This window comes from Mustela lutreola, chromosome 9 (assembly GCF_030435805.1).
Source record: "Mustela lutreola isolate mMusLut2 chromosome 9, mMusLut2.pri, whole genome shotgun sequence".
Taxonomy (NCBI): domain Eukaryota; kingdom Metazoa; phylum Chordata; class Mammalia; order Carnivora; family Mustelidae; genus Mustela; species Mustela lutreola.
In genome coordinates this window covers 70,048,290-70,067,855 of record NC_081298.1, presented here as the reverse complement: position 1 = coordinate 70,067,855, position 19,566 = coordinate 70,048,290, and the positions used below count along the sequence as shown (strand labels likewise).

The 19,566-nt window shown below is 44.5% G+C and overlaps 1 protein-coding gene across 1 annotated transcript in view; it reads right to left on the bottom strand.

The window, feature by feature from the left end:
- FER1L5 (fer-1 like family member 5) overlaps positions 1-19,566 on the bottom strand; it is a 56,082-nt gene that overhangs the window by 24,907 nt on the left and 11,609 nt on the right. Inside the window, exons 10-19 of the mRNA XM_059134355.1 lie at positions 18,228-18,258; positions 17,513-17,628; positions 17,159-17,282; positions 16,231-16,283; positions 14,645-14,713; positions 10,897-10,940; positions 10,723-10,805; positions 10,546-10,640; positions 9,456-9,584; positions 7,705-7,882 (exon numbers count right to left, since the gene is read on the bottom strand). Of these exons, the coding sequence (XP_058990338.1) occupies positions 7,705-7,882; positions 9,456-9,584; positions 10,546-10,640; positions 10,723-10,805; positions 10,897-10,940; positions 14,645-14,713; positions 16,231-16,283; positions 17,159-17,282; positions 17,513-17,628; positions 18,228-18,258 (922 nt within the window). The remainder of the gene's footprint in view (positions 1-7,704; positions 7,883-9,455; positions 9,585-10,545; positions 10,641-10,722; positions 10,806-10,896; positions 10,941-14,644; positions 14,714-16,230; positions 16,284-17,158; positions 17,283-17,512; positions 17,629-18,227; positions 18,259-19,566) is intronic.

The window sequence follows — 19,566 nt, the reverse complement described above, 5'->3', positions numbered from 1 at the left end:
ACCAGGAGACTCCCAATTGTCTTTATGTTAGTGCCTCATTAGAGGGAAAGTGGCCTTGGCTTGATAGTAACCAGGCCTTCAATATCCTGACAGTCTTTTTTACCCCAATAGCCCTTCTGAACACCCCTTTGTCCTCACCTACCCAACTCCTGTGTATATAACCAGCCACTCCTCACAACCCAGGGCAGCAGCTCTTCCTGCCCACGGGTCCTGTCCCCATGCTTTAATAAACCATCATTTTGCACCAAAGATGTCTTAAGAATTCTTTCTTTAGTCGTCAGCTCTGAACCTCACCCCACCGAACCTGACTTAGGTTCTGGAACTTCATCAATACAAGACTCTTTAATCTCACAAAACAAACTGAGGGTTGGGGGGTGGCAGGGGAGTAGGGAGAGGGTGGTTGGGTTATGGACACTGGGGAGGGTATGTGCTATGGTGAGTGCTGTGAAGTGTATAAGCCTGACGATTCGCAGACCTGTACCCCTGGGGCTAATAATACATTATATGTTAATAAAAAAAATAAATAAATAAACGCTTATCAGAAAAAATGTGTAACATTTGATAGTTACTTACGTTTTATATCAAGAAAATGACATTTATTATATTTAAAATGGCATGTTACAATGAGTGCTAGGTGTTACACGCAACTAATGAATCGCTGAATACTACCTCAAAAAACTAATGATGTACTATATGTTGGCTAAATGAACAAAATTTAAAAAAATAAAATGGCTTTTGAAAATGACAAATACAATAAACAGAAATTGTGCTAAAAACAAAAGAAAAGATGAGCCACAGACTATTTGCAAATCATGTATCTGATAAAAGACTTGGATCCAGCGTATATAAAGAACTCTTACTGCCCCATAAGAAGAAAAACAACCCAATTTAAAAACTGTTAAAAAAATTATACCACTAAGTAAATTATTAACAAAATAAAAGAAGATTTGAACTACTCATGAAAGAGTATACCTCGTGCCAGGGACAACTGATCCCAAATGATCAACACTTCAAAATAATCTGGTGAAGTTAGGAGACTTGCAAGATACAGGATATTTGGGCAGCTGGACAGAAAGGTGAAGAAATTTGTAGGGAAAAAATATCAGAAAGACAGAAGGTATTGGTTATGAAACTTTAAGAAGCCACAAACTTTTAGAGCAGGACATGAGAGAATTCCTTAATATATTTGGAGTAGAAAGGACCTTTCTCATTATGACTCAAAAGCCAGGAGCCATAATAGTATGAGTACATTTAAAAAAAAGTCTTGGGCGCCTGGGTGGCTCAGTGGGTTAAGCCTGCCTTCGGCTCAGGTCATGATCTCAGGGTCCTGGGATCGAGTCCCGCATCGGGCTCTCTGCTCAGCAGGGAGCCTGCTTCCTCCTTTCTCTCTCTCTCTCTGCCTGCCCCTCTGCCTACTTGTGATCTCTCTCTGTCAAATAAATAAATAAAATCTTTAAAAAAAAATAAAAAATAAAAAAAAAATAAAAAAAAGTCTTCATGGGAAAAAAAAATCACAAACACCACAGACAAAGATAGGAGACAAATAAGGGAAATATATTTACAGCTCATATCATAAGGGCCTAATCTCCCTCATATATGAAGGGTCTGAGAAATCAGTAAGAAATTGTCTAATATCTCAATACAATAAAAGAGAAAATTACATAAACAGGCAAATAAAAAAAGGGAAATACAAACGACTTTGAAACATATGAAAAGTTACCCAACCTTATTTATAATGAGAGAAATACAAATGAAAACTACATTGAAATCCCATTTTTCACTTACCAGACTGATAAAAATCCAGAAGTTAATACCTGATTTTGGTGAGGCTCTCAGACGTAGCTGGTGGGAGTGTTAAGTGGTACAAACCTTTGGAGGATTATCAGTCAGGATACAGCCAGAGAAAGAAAAAGACCATGGCAGATATTTGACATAGAGGAGATTTAATAAAGAAAATGTGTTGAAAGGGCCAAGAGATCAAAAAGGGGAAATTGAGGGGCACCTGGGTAGCTCAGTCTGTTAAGCCTCTGACTCTTGATCTCAACTCAGGTCTTGATTTCAGGGTTGTTGAGTTCAAGCCCTGCTCTGGGTTCCATGCTAAGCCTACTTTAAAAAAAAAAAAAAAGGTGGGATGGGGAAGTGAGCTTCTCCAGAGGTTAGTAACAGGAGGAAGAAACTACCGCTCCTAGGGCTGGGTAACAAAAGGTATGCAGTGGTGTGACCACAGACAGGCATACCACCAGAGCTGTGCCATCGAGGTAGCTGCACAAGATGCTGGAGACACCAAGAAGGGGACTGCAGAGGAGGGGCTGCTTGGTTGAGGCGGGAACTGTGGAGGAGCAGCTAGCCAAAGCTGGGATCTCTGAGGTCAGTTAGCTACTTCCAGAGATGCCTCCTGAATTGGTGTCAGCAGGGAGGGAGAAGGAGAAGCAGAGAGACCAAGTGAAGAGGTGGGGAAATAGAAGAGAATGACAGGATCTCCCCTTTTATCAACTGGCATGGGAAGTGGGGAAATGTAGTTTGCAGATATATGGCCCTGAGATACAGAATGGCGCAAGGAAAGGCAAGAAAGAAGCCTGATCTAGAGCAGAGCATGTAGTCTCTCCTTGCTGGAGATGCTGCGAGCAAACAGGAAAATGATCAGCACAGAGGACAGTTTTGCAGTATCTGCCAAGATGCAAATATGCTTTGACCAATTCCACTTTGAAATCACTTATGCAAGACTATATCTTTTTTTTTTTTTTTTTTTTTTTTTTTTTAAGATTTTATTTATTTATTTGTCAGAGAGAGAGAGCAAGAGCGAGCACAGGCAGAGTGGCAGGCAGAGTCAGAGGGAGAAGCAGGCTCCCTGCGGAGCAAGGAGCCCGATGTGGGACTCGATCCCAGGACGCTGGGATCATGACCTGAGCCGAAGGCAGCTGCTTAACCAACTGAGCCACCCAGGCGTCCCTGCAAGACTATATCTTGACAACATTATTTGTAATAGTAAAAGATTGGAAAAGTTCGTCAAGATTTATCAAAAGAAAAGAAGGTGCTCGTGCACACCCCCAGCCCCCACAAAGAATAATATAAGGGCAGCTATTTTTAGATATTGCTGAGATAAATAGATGACATAAGAAAGGATGGTGGAGGGGTGCCAGGGTGGCTCAGTGGGTTAAGCCTCTGCCTTCAGCTCAGGTCATGATCCCAGGGTCCTGGGATCGAGCCCTGCTGGCTCTCTGCTCAGCAGGGAGTCTGCTTCTCCCTTTCCCTCTGCCTTTTCCCCTGCTCCTCATGTTCTCTTTCTCTCTCTAAAAATAAATAAAATCTTAAAAAAAAAAAGAAACTGTGGTGCAAAATAGTTTGATGGTTCCTCAAAAAGTTAAGCAGAATTCTTATGTGACACAATGATTCCCTCCTAGGCATATACCCCAAATAACTAAAAACAGGAACTCAAACAGGGATGTGTACACCAATGTTCATAAGCAACATTATTCACAATAGCCAAAAGGTGGAAACAACCCAAGTGTCCATCAACAGATGAATGGATATACAAAATATGATATGTACATACAATAGGGATATTACTCAGACATAAAAAGTAATGCAGTTCTGACACATGCTGTAAGGTAGATGAATCTTGAAAACATTATGCTAAGTAAAATTAGCCATACACAAAGGGCACATATTACATGATTCCACATATATGAGCTATAGGCAAATTCAGAGATACAAAAAGTAGAATAGGGGATTCCAGGGGACAAGGGAATTTATTGTCTAATGGGTACAGTTTCTGTTTGGGATGATGAAATCACTCTAGAAAGAGAGGTAATAGTTACACAACATTGTGAATGTATTTAATTCCACTGAACTGTACATTTTATTTTATTTATTATTTTTAAAGGATCTTATTTATTTATTTGACAGAGAGAAAGAGAGAGATCACAAGTAGGTGGAGAGGCAGGCAGAGAGAGAGGGGGAAGCAGGCACCCTGCCGAGCAGAGAGCCCAGTGCGGGGCTCAATCTGAGGACCCTGGGATCATGACCTGAGCCGAAGGCAGAGGCTTAACCCACTGAGCCACCCAGGCGCCTCTGAACTGTACATTTTAAAATAGCTAAAATGTGGGGTTCCTGGGTGGCTCAGTGGGTTAAGCCTCTGCCTTCAGCTTGGGACATGATCTCAGGGTTCTCGGATCAAACCCCGCATCAGGCTCTCTCCTCAGTGGGAAGCCTGCTTCTCCCTCTCTCTCTGCCTTCCTCTCTGCCTACTTGTAATCTCTCTCTCTGTCAAATAAATAAATAAAATCTTTAAAAAAATAGCTAAAATGTTTTATGTTACATCTATTTTACCACAATAAAAAAAATTTAAAGATACTATGAATAATTTTATGTTGAAAAATGTAAAAACTTCAATGAAATTTATAAATTTCTAGATAAGTTAAACCTACCAAAATTGACTTAAAAATAAATAGGAAAGCTGACTAATTAAAATAAATCCATATTTAAATTGCTGCATTAAAAAACCCACCAGGCTTATATTTAGAGGTGAGGCCTATCAAAATGTCAAGGAACAGATGATTACAGTCTTACTCAAATGCTCATAGTGAGTAAAAAGAGGAAATGCTTCTCTACTTCAACTATGAGGCTAGCATAACTTTGATATTAAAAACAAATGAGAAAGAAATAATTTTGATATTAAAAACAAATGAGAAAGAAAATATTACAGATTCATCTTATTCATATACATGCAAAAATCCTAAGCAAAGTATTGACAAGCCAACTTTAGAATGTATAACAAAGGTGAAATGCAATTATACTATTATAATTTCACTTTATATTATATATAACAATTATATGTGATTATATGTAATATATTATCATATATGAAGTAATTATAATATTAACTCAAGGTAGATTATGACAGGTTAAAGATCAATATTGCAATCCTTGAGCAACCACTACAACTAATCCACAGATATAGAACAAGTAGAGGAGACAGAATGCAATACTAAAAACAAAATAAATTAAAAAAAAACTTGACTAGAACAAAATACAAAAGTTCCATCAGGCTTTTTGTAGAATCGATCTACATTTCCACGAATGGGGGATAGGTAAATAAACTGTCATATCCACATATTGAAGTACTATCAGAAATCAAGAGGAACAAAACAATTACTCATGAAGCAACATGGGTGAGTTCCTAAAATGTGATGCTGAGTCAAAGAAGTGGTAGAAAAAGAAAAAAAAAAAATATGTCTGATTTCATTTACATGAAGTTGTAGGAAAAGCAAAACAAATCTATAGTGATAGACTCTAGTCACGATGACTGACCCAGGGCTTGGGGAGATTGACTAAAAGGGGACATATGGCAGCTTTTGGGGATTATGGAACTTTCTTCCCATGGTGGCTACATGGGTGTATTTGCCAAAACTCATTAGACTGTACACTTAAAATATTTGCATTTTATTTGCAAACAAGACCTCAATAAAAAAATAAAAAGTTGTCATCAAGGTGAAGATGAAAAGCCCCAATCTTGGGAAGGTATGTATAATACGCCCATCTGACAAAAGATTGTTCCCAGAAAAAGTAACATACAAGCCAGTAAGCACAAGACAGCCAAATAGAGTGATGGATAAAATACATTGAAAGGCTTTTTACAGATGAGAAAAAACAAACGTTTGTAAATATATGAAAAGATGCCCAACCTCCATCTGTAATCAGGAAGATGCAAATCCAGATCTTATAAGCTACCATCTTACACCCACCATCAGCAAAAATAAAAAGGCTGGTGGACAACACAAAGTACGGGTGAGAACGAAAAGCAAAAGAAATTCTCATATTGAGCTGATGAGAGTGTAATTTGGTATAATTTCTTTTGGTTTGAATTCCTCTTTCATTCCAGGGTATATAATTTAGAGGAAGTCCTGCACTTGAGACCAGGAGATGTACAAGAATGTTTATAACACAATTATTATAGTAGGAAAAAAAGGTAAGTCTCAAATGTCTGCATATACCACATAATTGGTGCTATAATCATACAGGAGAATATACACAGAAGTGAAAATAAACTTCGACTCCACATACCAACATAAAAAAAACCCCTAATATTGAGGAAAAGATGGAAAACAAATGAATACAGACTGAAAAGTTCCATTTGTTTAAAATGTAAAAAAGAGTATGCTGTTTAGGGTTGCATACACAGATGGTAAAAACTGAAAAGTAAAACAAGGGAGTGATTACCATGAGGGTCAGGAGTGTAGTTATTTCTTGGATAAATGGGTCTGGGAAGAACATGCAGGGAACTTCTAAGATGCTGACAATTTTCTATCTTTTAAGCTGAGTGCTGAGTTTTGGGGTACTCATTTCATTCATCTTTAAACGGTATATATACACTGAACATGTTTTTTGTGTATATTTCATAATTTAAAAACAAGTAGAACATTATGCAAAGTGAAAGAAGCCAGACACTAAGGACCACATATTGTAAATCTACATGTATGATAAAATATCCAGAATAGGAAACTCCACAGAGACAGAAAGTAGATTAATGGTTGCCTGAGGTTGGGGATGCAGGGGAGAAGTAGAGAGTGACTGCACGTGGGTACAGGATTTCTTTTGGAGTGGTAAAAATGTTCTAGAATTGACCATGGTGATGGTTGCCCAATTCTGTGAATACATGAAAAACTACTGAATTGCATACTTTACATAGTTGAATTATATGGTGTGTGAATTCTATTTCACTCAAGAGTGGTTCTTAAAAATCCAGGGAAGTGGGATGCACAGAAAGGCTCTCAAGGGGCAAGGAAATTGCAAAGCTGTTGAAGACGAAGTTGAGTGTAGTGGTTCTCAAACTCTAGCATGCATCTAAATCACATGATAGGCTTGTTAAAACACAGATTGTGGGGCACCATCTCCAGCTTTCCTGATTCTGTAAGGACTGAGGTGGGGCCAAGAATTTGCATTTTTTTTAAGAGAGAGAGCACACATGGGTGAGGTGGGGGGAGAAGGAGGAGAGGAAGAGAGAATTTTAAGCAGACTTCATCTCAGCACAGAACCCAATGTGGGGCTCCATCTCACAACCCTAAGATAATGAATGACCTGAGCTGAATTCAAGAGTCAGGTGCTTAACCAACTGAGTCAGCCAGGCCCCCCTAGAATCTGCATTTCTAAAAGTTCCCAGGTGATCCCGGTGCCCTGCCCAGGGATTGCACTTTGAGAAATGCTAAACCATAGAGTCTGGTATAGGTGTTTAATAAGTATATATTGGATTAATGGGTGAATGGATGGATGGGAGTTTGGCTGAGTGTTTGGGTCGGTGGATGGGTAGGAGTTGAATGGATGAGTAGATTAATGGATGTTGGTGGGTGAGTAGATTAATGGATGGATAGCAGGTGGGAAGATGAGTAGCAGAAAATGGCTGCATGGATGGGTCAGGGCTGGTTCAGAGTAGAAGGGAAGAAGTTGGGGTTGGGGAAGTTGTAGTGTGAAATGTAGTGTAGAGAAGAACTTGGAGTGAATGCCTACTTTCAACTCTTGTCGTGGGCTCACCACCCGCTAGCTGTGCAATGTTTGGCAGGTGACTTCACCTCTCTGAAGCTCATTTTCCTTATGTAAGACATGGGTTAACAACACCTATGAATTTCTATGAGCTAATACCCTTAAAAAGGTCAAGCGCAGAGCCTGGGAGGCAGGGGATGCTCTCTACTCTTTGGATCTGACTATTACCATCATATATCACTGGGCTGTACTGTGTGGTTGAGACACAAGGCTTGTAATTCAGGTCCATCTTGTTTCCATAGTGGCCAATGCTGACCTCGAACTGGATCAGGTCCTTAAAGTTGGGCATCATGGTACAGGAAAGGAAGATGACACACAGCCCATACTTCTGGCGGTGACGGTGTCTCTAAAACAATAACCCCCCCACATCCCAGTACATAAGCCAAGGGATGAACAAGGCTACAGAGATAGGCAAGGAGGCAAAGATGAGGTGCCTTTTTTTTTTTTTAAAAGCCATTTTGCTTCTCTTCAGGGTGAGCTGGGCCATCTTTGAACCCACGCCCCCTCAAAATCCTGCCTAGACTCCAGCTCAAGGGCAGTTCCACCCAGGTCCTCTATCACCTGGTCCCCTCCTCCCAGCCAGCTGTGGTTCCTTTCTTTCCCAGCGAGCTGCAGTTCCTTTCTTTCCTTGGAGAGAGTCTTCTCCCTCCAAGGCCCTGAGGGTCAGGCTGTAGCTCTGACTTGGGCTACCCCATCGCCTCAATGCCCTCCCCTCATGGAATGAGCGTGGGCAGGGGTGTCGTGAGGGTGGCACATGCATGCACATCTACTCTGAGCCCTTCTCCAGTGGCTTCTTCCCACCATGCTGCCTCTCTGCTGGAAGTCCTCCATCTACACTGACCATGTCAGCTGTTTTTATTTCAGTGGCCATCTCCTGCCCTCCTCTTGCACTCTCCCAGTCTGTTCACTATCTCAGGTCTGCTCTGTCATAAAAAAATAACCCTCCTTCTCCCCTCTGAGCCTCTGTTGAGCTCCCATCTGATTTTGTCTTCTTCCACTTTTCCAGCCAAGTTTCTGTGCACTTGCCTCTATGCAGAGTCTGCAACTTCTCCCTTGCACCTGTGTGGCCTGGCAACTCTTCCCTGGGTTGGAGGGGTTGCCTCCATGCTCCTCTTTGCAGACTCCTCCCCAGTTTCTTCTGCAAGCTCCCCCTCCTCCTCTACCTGCCTTAGGCTGTGGCACCCTTTCACCCACCTACTCCTCCTAGGCATTTCCTTCACAACTCTGTGTTCAGATCCTATTGTTCTGATGACACACCATCTGTCCACAGCCTCAAGGACTGGTTTCCATGGGTGTCTCACCAGCATATGTGAAAGGTGGGATTTGTTGTCTCTCTCCTGCACCCCCCAGACCTTCTCCTCCTTCAGGGAGCATCAATGTCACCCTGACCACCTTGCCACCTGAGGCAGAAAAGGGGCATCAGCTTAGGGGAGTTAGCCTCATTTCTTATGTCTTGTTGACCTGTGGCTCTGATAATTCTGTTTCCAAAGGGTCTCTGGAACCTGCTCCCTCCTCTCTGGTTCTCCTGCCCCATGACTGTATTCCCATTTTTAAAAATAAGTGGGTGGCTATTCTTAAGGCTGTTTTTCCTACCCCTTCCTTCATCAGTGGTCTTCGCCAGGTTATAGGAAGAAGTAAAAACTCCTTAGAAGACCATTTCTCCTTACTAGATTGCACATTTCTTAATTGAAAACTTATCTTGTTATCTATTGGGTCCCTGACCACGCAGGATTTGGTACAGCACAAAGCCCACATAGGGGCTTAGTAAAGACTCAGGCAGTTGACCAAACATCTTCAGGCAGCCAACAGCTCGTTCAGCTTGTGGCCGGGCCCTCTGCAGTGTCAGAAACAGAACCCGCAGTAGATCTAGTGTGGGCAGGGGACTCTTTCTTCCTGGGTTCCCTGTTTCCTGGAGTTACCTCTATACTGATCACTTCGGAGGAGAGATCTTTCCTCTTAAGGTCTTGATGGGAAGTGACGTGGGTGGATAACTCCAGGAAGATTCGGCCTCGATAAGTTAGACCATCCTTAAGAGAGTCGGGAATATTCTAGGGCAACGGGAAGGAAAATGGTGAGAAAAGGAACGAGAGAAGAGCAGATAAATGTCCCCTGCCACCTATGCCGCGAAGACAGAGATGTCCAGTAACTTCCTGCCTACGGCTGACCACAGTCTTGGGGCGGAATTCCATACACCCCCAGGCATGACTGCACCCAGAAACCTCTGGGCCTCCACCCCTCTTCCATACCCCGAGGCCCATTCCTCCTCTTCAGGCATTGGACCCACCTATTAACCCGAAGCACGTGTTACCCGAAAATGCTTCCCGCTTGGAGGAGGCTGTGATAAGCTCCCAGCCTGGCCAATCAGAGCACGTTCCTCCTCCTTGGCAACAGTGATTGGTCCAAGGGGAGTACACATGACCTAAGGCAGCCAATTAGAATCCTCCCCTGGCCTTCCGTATTGGAGGCTCTGATGGTCACTGCCTGCTCGGAGCTTCACTGCAGTGGGAAAGAAAGCAGCCCAGGCGGAAGAGTGGCAGTGGCAGAGCTGAAAGATGGCGTGAATGAGGGAGTCTCTTGATGGCATGGAGGTCCCGGTGCCTGCAAGTTGTCCTCATTCAGAGTTCTTCCCAGCCCAGTTCCCATCTTTTAAGCGAACTGGAGTTGGCTTCCTGGTCGTTATCATCAGTCTTTAACAGTTCAATACTTTCTACATTTATCTATGCTGTCTTTTTGTCTCCTGTGTCCTTTCCACATGCTGGAAGTCTTACCCGACGTTTCATCTGAATGCTCCTTCCTCAGGGAGCGCCCCGAGCTCTCCATCTATTTCTTTCTCGTGCCACACTCGTCCCATATAGACATAGCCATTAACACATAGCTTACATGTCCTCTACTAGCGTGGTGGACAGAAACCAGGATCAGGCCCTCCCCCAGCACCTCCCAGGCCCCAGAGCCTTTCATTCCGTTGGTATTAACCTCCACTATTCCCTAGAGCTGTCATGAGAAGCTTACAGTGTTTTCTTCCTGGATCCTGAAAGGGGCCTTTTTACCCCCTCGGAGAGTCAGGAAGCTGGGGCCAAAACAGGGTAGGAAGCCAGAGTACATTCCTGCAAGCAGAGAGTGTGAGGGGGCGATGGGGGGCGGGGAGGGGGAGAGGGACAGGAGGCAGGGGCCAGGGGGATTGCTTGCCTTCTATTTCTGCTCCAGTAGATGAGATCTGGTTGAGGAACAGGCTGACGGTCCCAATCTCATCCTGGCAACTGTTCTTGGGACTAGAGAGAAACACATCCCGCAGGCTGAACTGCTCACCTAGCTCTGATTGCCTCCTCCCTGGCATGTCTTTCAACCTCCACCCTGGCTCACCAGTCCAGGACTCTGAACCTGATGTAACTGGAGAGGCAGGGCAGCTGCAAGGGAAAGTGAGAGCCATTGCAGGAGCGTGCTCCGAGGGTCTGGTCCTCACAGAGACTGACTGTAGCTGGGAAGTGCTGGGTCTGGGTCCGAGGCCTGGCTCAGTCACCAGTAAGCCAGGTCACCACAGCCAAGATGGATTTACCATGGGAGCGTATAGGTCTGTGGCTGTGGGCCTCCCCACTCACATGCGCCCCTTGCAAAGCCCTGGGAGGGGCCTATGACTGTGTCCCCTGGTCATTTTGTATTCTTGTTCTTCTTCTTTTTTTTTTTTTTTTTTTAAGATTTTATTTATTTGGGCGCCTGGGTGGCTCAGTGGGTTGGGCTGCTGCCTTCGGCTCGGGTCATGATCTCAGGGTCCTGGGATCGAGTCCCGCGTCGGGCTCTCTGCTCAGCAGGGAGCCTGCTTCCCTCTCTCTCTCTCTGCCTGCCTCTCCATCTACTTGTGATTTCTCTCTGGAAAATAAATAAATAAAATCTTTAAAAAAAAAAAAAAAAAAAAAAAGATTTTATTTATTTATCAGAGAGGGTGGGGGAGAGAGCGAGCACAGGCAGACAGAATGGCAGGCAGAGGCAGAGGGAGAAGCAGGCTCCCCACTGAGCAAGGAGCCTGATGTGGGACTCGATCCCAGGACGCTGGGATCATGACCTGAGCCGAAGGCAGCTGCTTAACCAACTGAGCCACCCAGGCGTCCCTGTATTCTTATTCTTGAAATGGTCCCCTAATGGCATGAGCCTCAGGACTGAGACCTGAGTCCACCCTGACCATGGGCTCAATGACTCCAGTCCTCACACAGCTCTTCACTGTCTGAAGGCATGCTTGTCAACTGTCTTGCACAGAGGTTGTGGCTTAGTACGTCTTCTTCACGGTTAGCAGTTAACTTTTAAACAGCAGGACATCTATCCCTTCCAGAATAAATAATAGTAGTTGCTGTTGTGAGAAAGGGTTTCCTTTGTCCCCAGGCCTGGGCTGAATGATCTACATGGATCACCTGAGTGACTTCTCCCAATAACCCCATAAGCCCATGCTGTTATTCCCATTTCTAGACAGGAAAACTGAGGCACAGAGGAACTGAGTTCCTCAAGTTCTCTTTAGAAGCTCTCTTTAGAGCTCTTAACAACTCTGCCACAACCCAGTGAGGGCTGTGATTGTCCCTATTTACAGATGGGGAATGAGGCCCAGAGAGGCAGAGGGACTTGTTCACGGCCACACAGTCAGGGTCGCAGTCAGGACCGGAACCCAAGCTTCGGATTCTTGTTTCCACTCTGCCACAGGGTCCCCTCAAATAGGAAAACAAAAACCAATCTGTGTATAAAACAGAGCTGCTGGGGCCTGAGTGGTACCTGAATTCTCTCAGTTGGGGTCTCTTCTCCTCACTGCACTTCCTGAGGCATGGCTGAGAGTAATTCCCATTGTCCTTTCTACTTGTCTGTTCTCCCCTTGCCAAGGAGCTGGGGGCTTGGGTGGAAAAGGGGAAGGGCTTTCCAGTTGAGCAAGTGGTTAAGAAGAAATGAGGAAAGGCTCCCTAGAAGTGGAGAGATGGGCACTGGAGGGCATCCTGGTCCTCCAATATTATAAATCCTCCACATTCAAATTTATGGCTGAACCATCTTTTCATCCACGCTGTTGAGAACTCTATTCCCCTTTCCCGGTCCCTTATCTTGACTGTCCTTGTTCTGGGGCCCTTGGATTGTAAGCCAGCATACACCCATTTTCAGTAGAGCTTCCCCTGTAACCTGCCTTGCTGGGGTGCCAACAGGCTGGCCTTAGATGCTACTGTCTCTGTGGTCATCCTGCCACTCAGAGTGAGGGTCACATCTGCCTGCTGCATTTCCACAGCGTAGTCACAATCTTCCAAACAGCTCCAGCCTAGGAGACTGTGTTACTTGGGAAATGCATGAGGGCCCAAGGGGTGTTTGGACATCTTTAAATGTTGGAAGGCCTCTTTCAGGGATGAAGGAGGGCCCAACCTGTGCCACTGGTTTCTGAACCTAAAGGCGGTTGAACATCGGGGAAGACTTGCAAGGCTCTGAGCAGCCACAGAGCATCTGAGGATCCCGGCCACAAACCTCATCACAGCTGGAGACAGGTGGGAGGAAACAAAGGTAGGGGATAAACTAGGCTCCTTTTAAAATCTCTCCCTACTTTAAGAGTCTATAAAATCACTCAGGAAGGTAGGGATTATGAAGAATGGGTTAAAGATGATGCCTCATCAGGAGGCAGACCAGGGAAGTTTCTAGCAAGGAGGAGGGTCCCAGGAGAGTAGAGGGGAACTCATGAGTTGATTTTATGTCACACAAATGTAAGGTATAAGGAAAGCAAACACTCTCTGTGTATCCAAATAGAAGCCACACAAAGTTTTATGCACTAATACTTAATGACAGTGCTCAAGCTATCTCTCAGAATTGCATACTCTTTCTACATGCAGTTCTTAGAAGCCTGACATGTAGTCAAAAGGCAACCAAGTCTCTTCCAGGGATTTAAGAAGACTGGCATCCACATTACTGACAGGCGACTGAGAAGGACTGAAAAGCTATAGAAATCAGACTACAGAATCCCACAAAGAAGAGCAACTTGGACCCGTTTAGTATAGGCACAAAAAGCCATACTCCATGTAGCCCATATACTATGTTCCCACAATACCTCTAGGCCATTAACAAAGAGCTATAATTATGTCCAGGGCACTTTGCCTAGAAGATAAGAAAATGCATAATACAATGTAGATTTAAATGATTTTTTTGGTTTTGTTTTATAATGTAGGTAAAAGACACATTTAGGTTTTTGGGAAAGTTCAGCTGTATGGCCCACTCATTTTTTTTTTAATAAAATTTTTTTTTTTTTTAGATTTTATTTATTTATTTGACAGAGAGAGATCACAAGTAGGCAGAGAGGCAGGCAGAGAGAGAGAGAGGAGGAAGCAGGCTCCCTGCCGAGCAGAGAGCCCGATGCGGGACTCGATCCCAGGACCCTGAGATCATGACCCGAGCCGAAGGCAGCGGCTTAACCCACTGAGCCACCCAGGTGCCCCTGGCCCACTCATTTTTTAAAAAAATTTATTATTATTAATATATTTATTTGTCAGAGAGACAGGCACAGCGAGAGAGGGAACACAAGCAGTGGTAGTGAGAGAGGGAGAAGCAGGCTTCCTGCAGAGCAAGCAGCCTGATGTGGAGCTCCATCCCAGGATGCCGGGACCATGACCTGAGCCGAAGGCAGACGCTTAATGACTGAGCCATCCAGGTGCCCCCCACTCATTTCTTAATACTGGACAAATAAAGTACGTTTTCTGAAATCTGTCCTGGGCTTCTTCATGTTCCCTGTCAGGCAGATCCCCCCCATCCCTGGTGCCCCCCCACTGTCTTCACCCCATGCTTCTTGGCCCCTACCTTCCCTCCACACCCCTCCACACCAAAACTTCCCTTTCATTTGTGGGCCAGGAGGAGGAGAGTGATCAAGGTGGAACAGGACTGGGTGCCTGGGGGGCTCAGTCTGTTAAGCATCTGACTCTTGATTTCAGCTCAGGTCATTATCTCAGGGTCATAAGATCGAACTCTGTATTAGGCTCCAGGCTCCACACTGAGAGTGGAGCCCACGTGGGATTCTCTCTCTCTCTCCCTTCTTCTCCCTCTACCCCTTCCCCAGCTCTCTCTCTCTGAGAAGAAAAGAAAAGAAAAAAAGAAAAGATAGAACAGCAAATACCTGAATCTGGAAGGTCAGGATCTGGTTCCATATCGGGTTCTCAGTTTCAGTCAGCACATTTGTCTTGAGCTAGGAACATCCCAGAACAGTGTGTCAGCCTGTCCCCTCCTCCCTCCACAGACCTCACCTTCCACCCCTTCCAGCCCTGCCCAGGGATGGACGCTGTCTTGGCACAGGGTTGATCATGGGAATGGTCTAAAGACATTTTGACAAACTCTCCTCAGGTACAACATCAGTCCTTTGTATATCTGCCCAGATCCAGATTCCCTATTACTTATCTTCAGATGATCTTTCAGTTGACTTTGTTATTAAATAGTCATAAGGTTACTAACTTTATATATGAGTGCATATACATAGATTTTGTTAGATAAACACTATTATACCAACAGAAAAGTGAGCAAAAACCATGCTGACTATGATAGTACACAATGGCATACCCCTTTCCAAAGCATCAACTTGACTTCGTTTTTAAACCTGGCGCTATTCTGGGGCGCCTGGGTGGCTCAGTGGGTTAAGCCGCTGCCTTCGGCTCAGGTCATGATTTCAGGGTCCTGGGATCCAGTCCCGCATCAGGCTCTCTGCTCAGCAGGGAGCCTGCTTCCTTCTCTCTCTCTCTCTGCCTGCCTCTCAGTGTACTTGTAATTTCTCTCTGTCAAATAAATAAATAAAATCTTTAAAACAAAAACAAAAACAAAAACAAAAACAAAAAAACCTGGCGCTATTCTAAGCAATCATGTCAGTGAAATCAAGGGTTGGTTGGACTGGTTAATACATACTGGTTAACACATTTTTGTGTTTGTGTTACAAAATACAAATTTGTATTTGTAAACGTACTGGTTAATACATTTTTAATACATACTAGAAAATCAGAGATATTAACATTTTTTGAAAATTGTGAAATTGTGTGCCAGCTACTGCCCAAGAGCATCTCACCTAGACCTGAGCATGCAAACCACATTCAGTGTGGTGGTTTTGTCCACAAATCCTTTGGAAAACCTTCCTTGGAAAGGTAGACATTAATTTCCCTCCCTGTATATATGGGCTGGATTTAATGATGCTTCTAATAGGTAGAATATGGTGGAAACAATGGTTTATGAATTCTGAGACAAACCTACTTAACTTAACCCAACATTCCCCAAATTTGAACATAGGATCCTTGTTTTGCACAGACCATCCATCAGCACACTTTGGAAAATACTACTCTCTATTCACAGAGGATCATGGGATGTCAACAACTCTTTTGCCCAGAACCTTCAATTTCTGGATGAAGAAACCCAGCCCCCAAGAAGACAGTGACCGTTTCAGTGTTGTTTGCAGACATGTTGTTTCATTCACTCATTCGTGCCCTTCATGCACATTAGGTGTTCAGTGGGCATCTGCTCCTGCAGGGCTCTGTGCCCAGCTTGCAGACACAGGGTGACTCAGCCATGGCCTCCATCTTCAAAGACTTCCTGGTCCAGTGGGGTTCAGCCCACTGATGGAGGACCTGAGATCAGAATCCAAGGGTCGAGCCCACCAACTCCATCTTTCCTCACACACTATCCAGGTGACAATTTCTCAAAATCTCAGACCCTTGCTACACTTACCTTTTCCCCAATTAGTTCCACCTCCAACACAGGACTCGCTAAGTGCTGTTTCTCTGTGAACAAGAAGTTATAAAATTTATAAGACAGCAGCATTTTTTTTCAAGGGAAGGACACATAGAGGTGACAGAACAACTCACACCCCTTCACCATCCACACTACACCCCTACCCAGGCAGACCTCTCCCATGTCCACTCTATCTCTATGTGTCATGGTACATAATGGCAGCGAGGGTGGGCACTGCCATAGGGAACTGGGAGTCTGCATCCAGGCATCAAAGACAGGTCGGGGCATTTGATCCATTTTAAAGAGTATCTGTGGAGTCTTCATGAAACAAATCTGGGTGGATTTCAGTCTCATCCTCTCCCCAGTCCCTGAATCTTAGGTTCGCATCAAAATGGAACAGGGAGGGGTGCCTGGGTGGCTCAGTAGGTTAAAGCCTCTGCCTTTGGCTCTGCAAAAGGGTCCTGGGATTGAGCCCCGCATCAGGCTCTCTGCTCGGCGGGAGGCCTGCTTCCTCCTCTCTCTCTCTCTCTGCCTGCCTCTCTGCTTACTTGTGATCTCTGTCTGTCAAGTAAATAAAATCTTAAAAAAAAATTTTTTTTAATGTTTTTAAGATTTTATTTATTTATTTGACAGAGAGAGAGATCACAAGTAGGCAGAGAGGCAGGCAGAGAGAGAGAGAGGAGGAAACAGGCTCCCTGCTGAGCAGAGAGCCCGAGACTCGGAGAGACTCGATCCCCGGACCCTGAGATCATGACCTGAGCCGAAGGCAGCGGCTTAACCCACTGAGCCACCCAGGCGCCCCAAATCTTAAAAAAAATTTTAAATAAAAAAAAAAAAAATGGAACAGGGAAGCCCCATGAGAATCCCCCGTGCCACTGTGTAGGGAACCTCAGGGTCAGTCCCACCCTGCTACCCTGACTCTAACTGAGATGAAGATCCTCTGCGCAGTAGATGAAGAACTGTAAGTAGGCTACATTGGTTGGGACCACCGTTGACTTGAAGATCTCAGTAGTGGTGTCATCAGCCCCATAGGGCATCTCTTGATCTACCTGCAGAGACCAGAGAGCTTACAGGGTAGAGTCATAGGATGGTCATGGCCATACCCACCAGATTTGACTTCCCCGGCTTTCCACTTGGTACAGGGGAGGGGTGGCCAACCCTCAAGTGACACGCAGGCAATTAAAGCATGTGAAGATCAGTGGCCTCTCTGAGGGCCCAGGGGCACCCTATGGAAGCAGCCACAGTAGGAAATGTCACTGGGGTGTCAGGGCAGCCTCACCAGAACCTGGTCTCCCACACCGAGGACACAGATGGTGACTTTCAGGTAGCCTCTCACACCACTGTTGGGTTCATTCGGCTGGCAGAGGCCTAACCATTTCCTCATGAGTGTGTGACCTGAAGGGGCAGAGGGCCCATGGGAGACTGGCCTCCAGTCTCCATCCTTCTTCCCTGAAACCAGTCTTTCTGTGGGAGAGGGGTGTAGAAATGGGTCTCATATATTCTGGGTCCCATACAGTAGCAGAGGAAATTGGGAGTCACTCCTACTCATAGGCAAATGTAGTGCACTCACCATGCTGCCAGCAATTGCCTTTAGGAAACAGAGAACCCTCTTCTCCATCCTGGGAACCTACAGTTGTTGTCACTGTCCTGGTCTGAGAGAGGCAAGCAGTTTCCCCAACCCTAAGCTCCAACCTTTACCTACTATGTATGTTATGGCCAGATTGTATGCTATGGTTACAGCAGAAACCTCTACTCAAATGCCAGTCTCTGAATACTGCCCTCAAAAATTAGAAATGGAAACCAAGGTAGCAATAAAAGTTGAGCATTTGACCCAAAGGGATGCCTTGAGTTTTAAAGACATTATCATACAGAAAATAATTCATACCCTCTAATACTTTCCTCTCATGTGCTGAACGTACAGGGATTTTGAAATGTTTAGACAACTGGCCTGCTTTTCTTAGAAGGCACACATACTTGCAACAGCTGATACCTACCTGGAGAATAGTAGATAAACCCAATATCTGTCTGAAAAGACAAGAGTAGAGTAAAGATTAGTTAGGGTCTCTGGCCAAGATTTGCGATATCAACAAACAGCAGTACTGGACTGACAGTATTAGCCACCAATGCTTGAGAACTCGCCCTGCCCGAACTCCTTTACTCTTTACAACAGCCTACACTCTGGTCCTTTGTCACCTCCACTCTGCAGAGGGGGATACTCAGTGTGAGAGAAGGGCCTGAAGTCTTACAACTATTACTTGAGAAGGTCTGGATTGAAAGGGTTCTCAATCACCACACAGCACTACCTGGCCCACGCAGTGTTGGCTCTTCCCTGGGTTGGGAAGGGTGTCTCCCATCCTGCGGAAGAGGCTGGTCAAAGGAGGAGCTAGCAAAGAGTCTATGGGCTTTCCCTTTTCCTCTGGGAGAAGGTTTCTGCCTGAGGCCTGAGGGATGTGGTACAGGACTGAAGTACTTGTATCCTGAATATATAAGAAAATTTCAAAACCGAGTAGTAAGAAAATGACCCAATGAAAATGAGCAAAAGATTTGAAGATTTGTTTATTTAATTTTGAGAGAGAGAGAGTAGGGGGAAGGGCAGAGGGAGGCAATCTTTCAAGCAGACTCCCAGCTGAGCAAGGTGCTCGATGCGGGGCTAGATCCCATGACCCGTGAGATCACGACCTGAGTCGAAAGAGTCAGATGCTTAACGGACTGAGCCACCCAGGCGTCCCAAATGAACAAAAGATCTGAACACACAATTCAACCAAGAAAATATGTAGATGACGAATAAGCACACGGAAAATGCTCAACACCACTAGTCATTAGAGAAGTGTAAATTAAAATCATAGTGAGATAGCTCTACATATAATTGGAATGGCTAAAGTAAAAAAGATGGACTACGTGAAGTGTTGATGAGAATGGGGGGCAATGGCAACTCTAGCACACACTGGTGGTGGGAATATAAAATGATAAAGGCTGGAATTGTTGGGATAAAAATGGTTAGGAAGTTTCTCTAAAAGTTAAACACACACCTAATGTATGAGCTACTCAATCCATTTCTACATATTTATCCAAGAGAAATTAAATTAAGATTCGTACATCCCTGTTATAGCAGTTTTACTGTAACATTCAAAAACTGAAAATGAGCTAATGTTCATCAACAGACAAGTGGTTAAACAAACTGGGATAAATCTGTAAATGGACTCCTCAGCGATGAGAAGGAATGAATTATTGACAGGTGCAATGAACATGGATGAATCTCAGAATAATTATGCGGAAGCCAAACAAAAAAGGGTCCGTGCTCTATTGCCCCATTTATATAAAATTCTGGAAAAG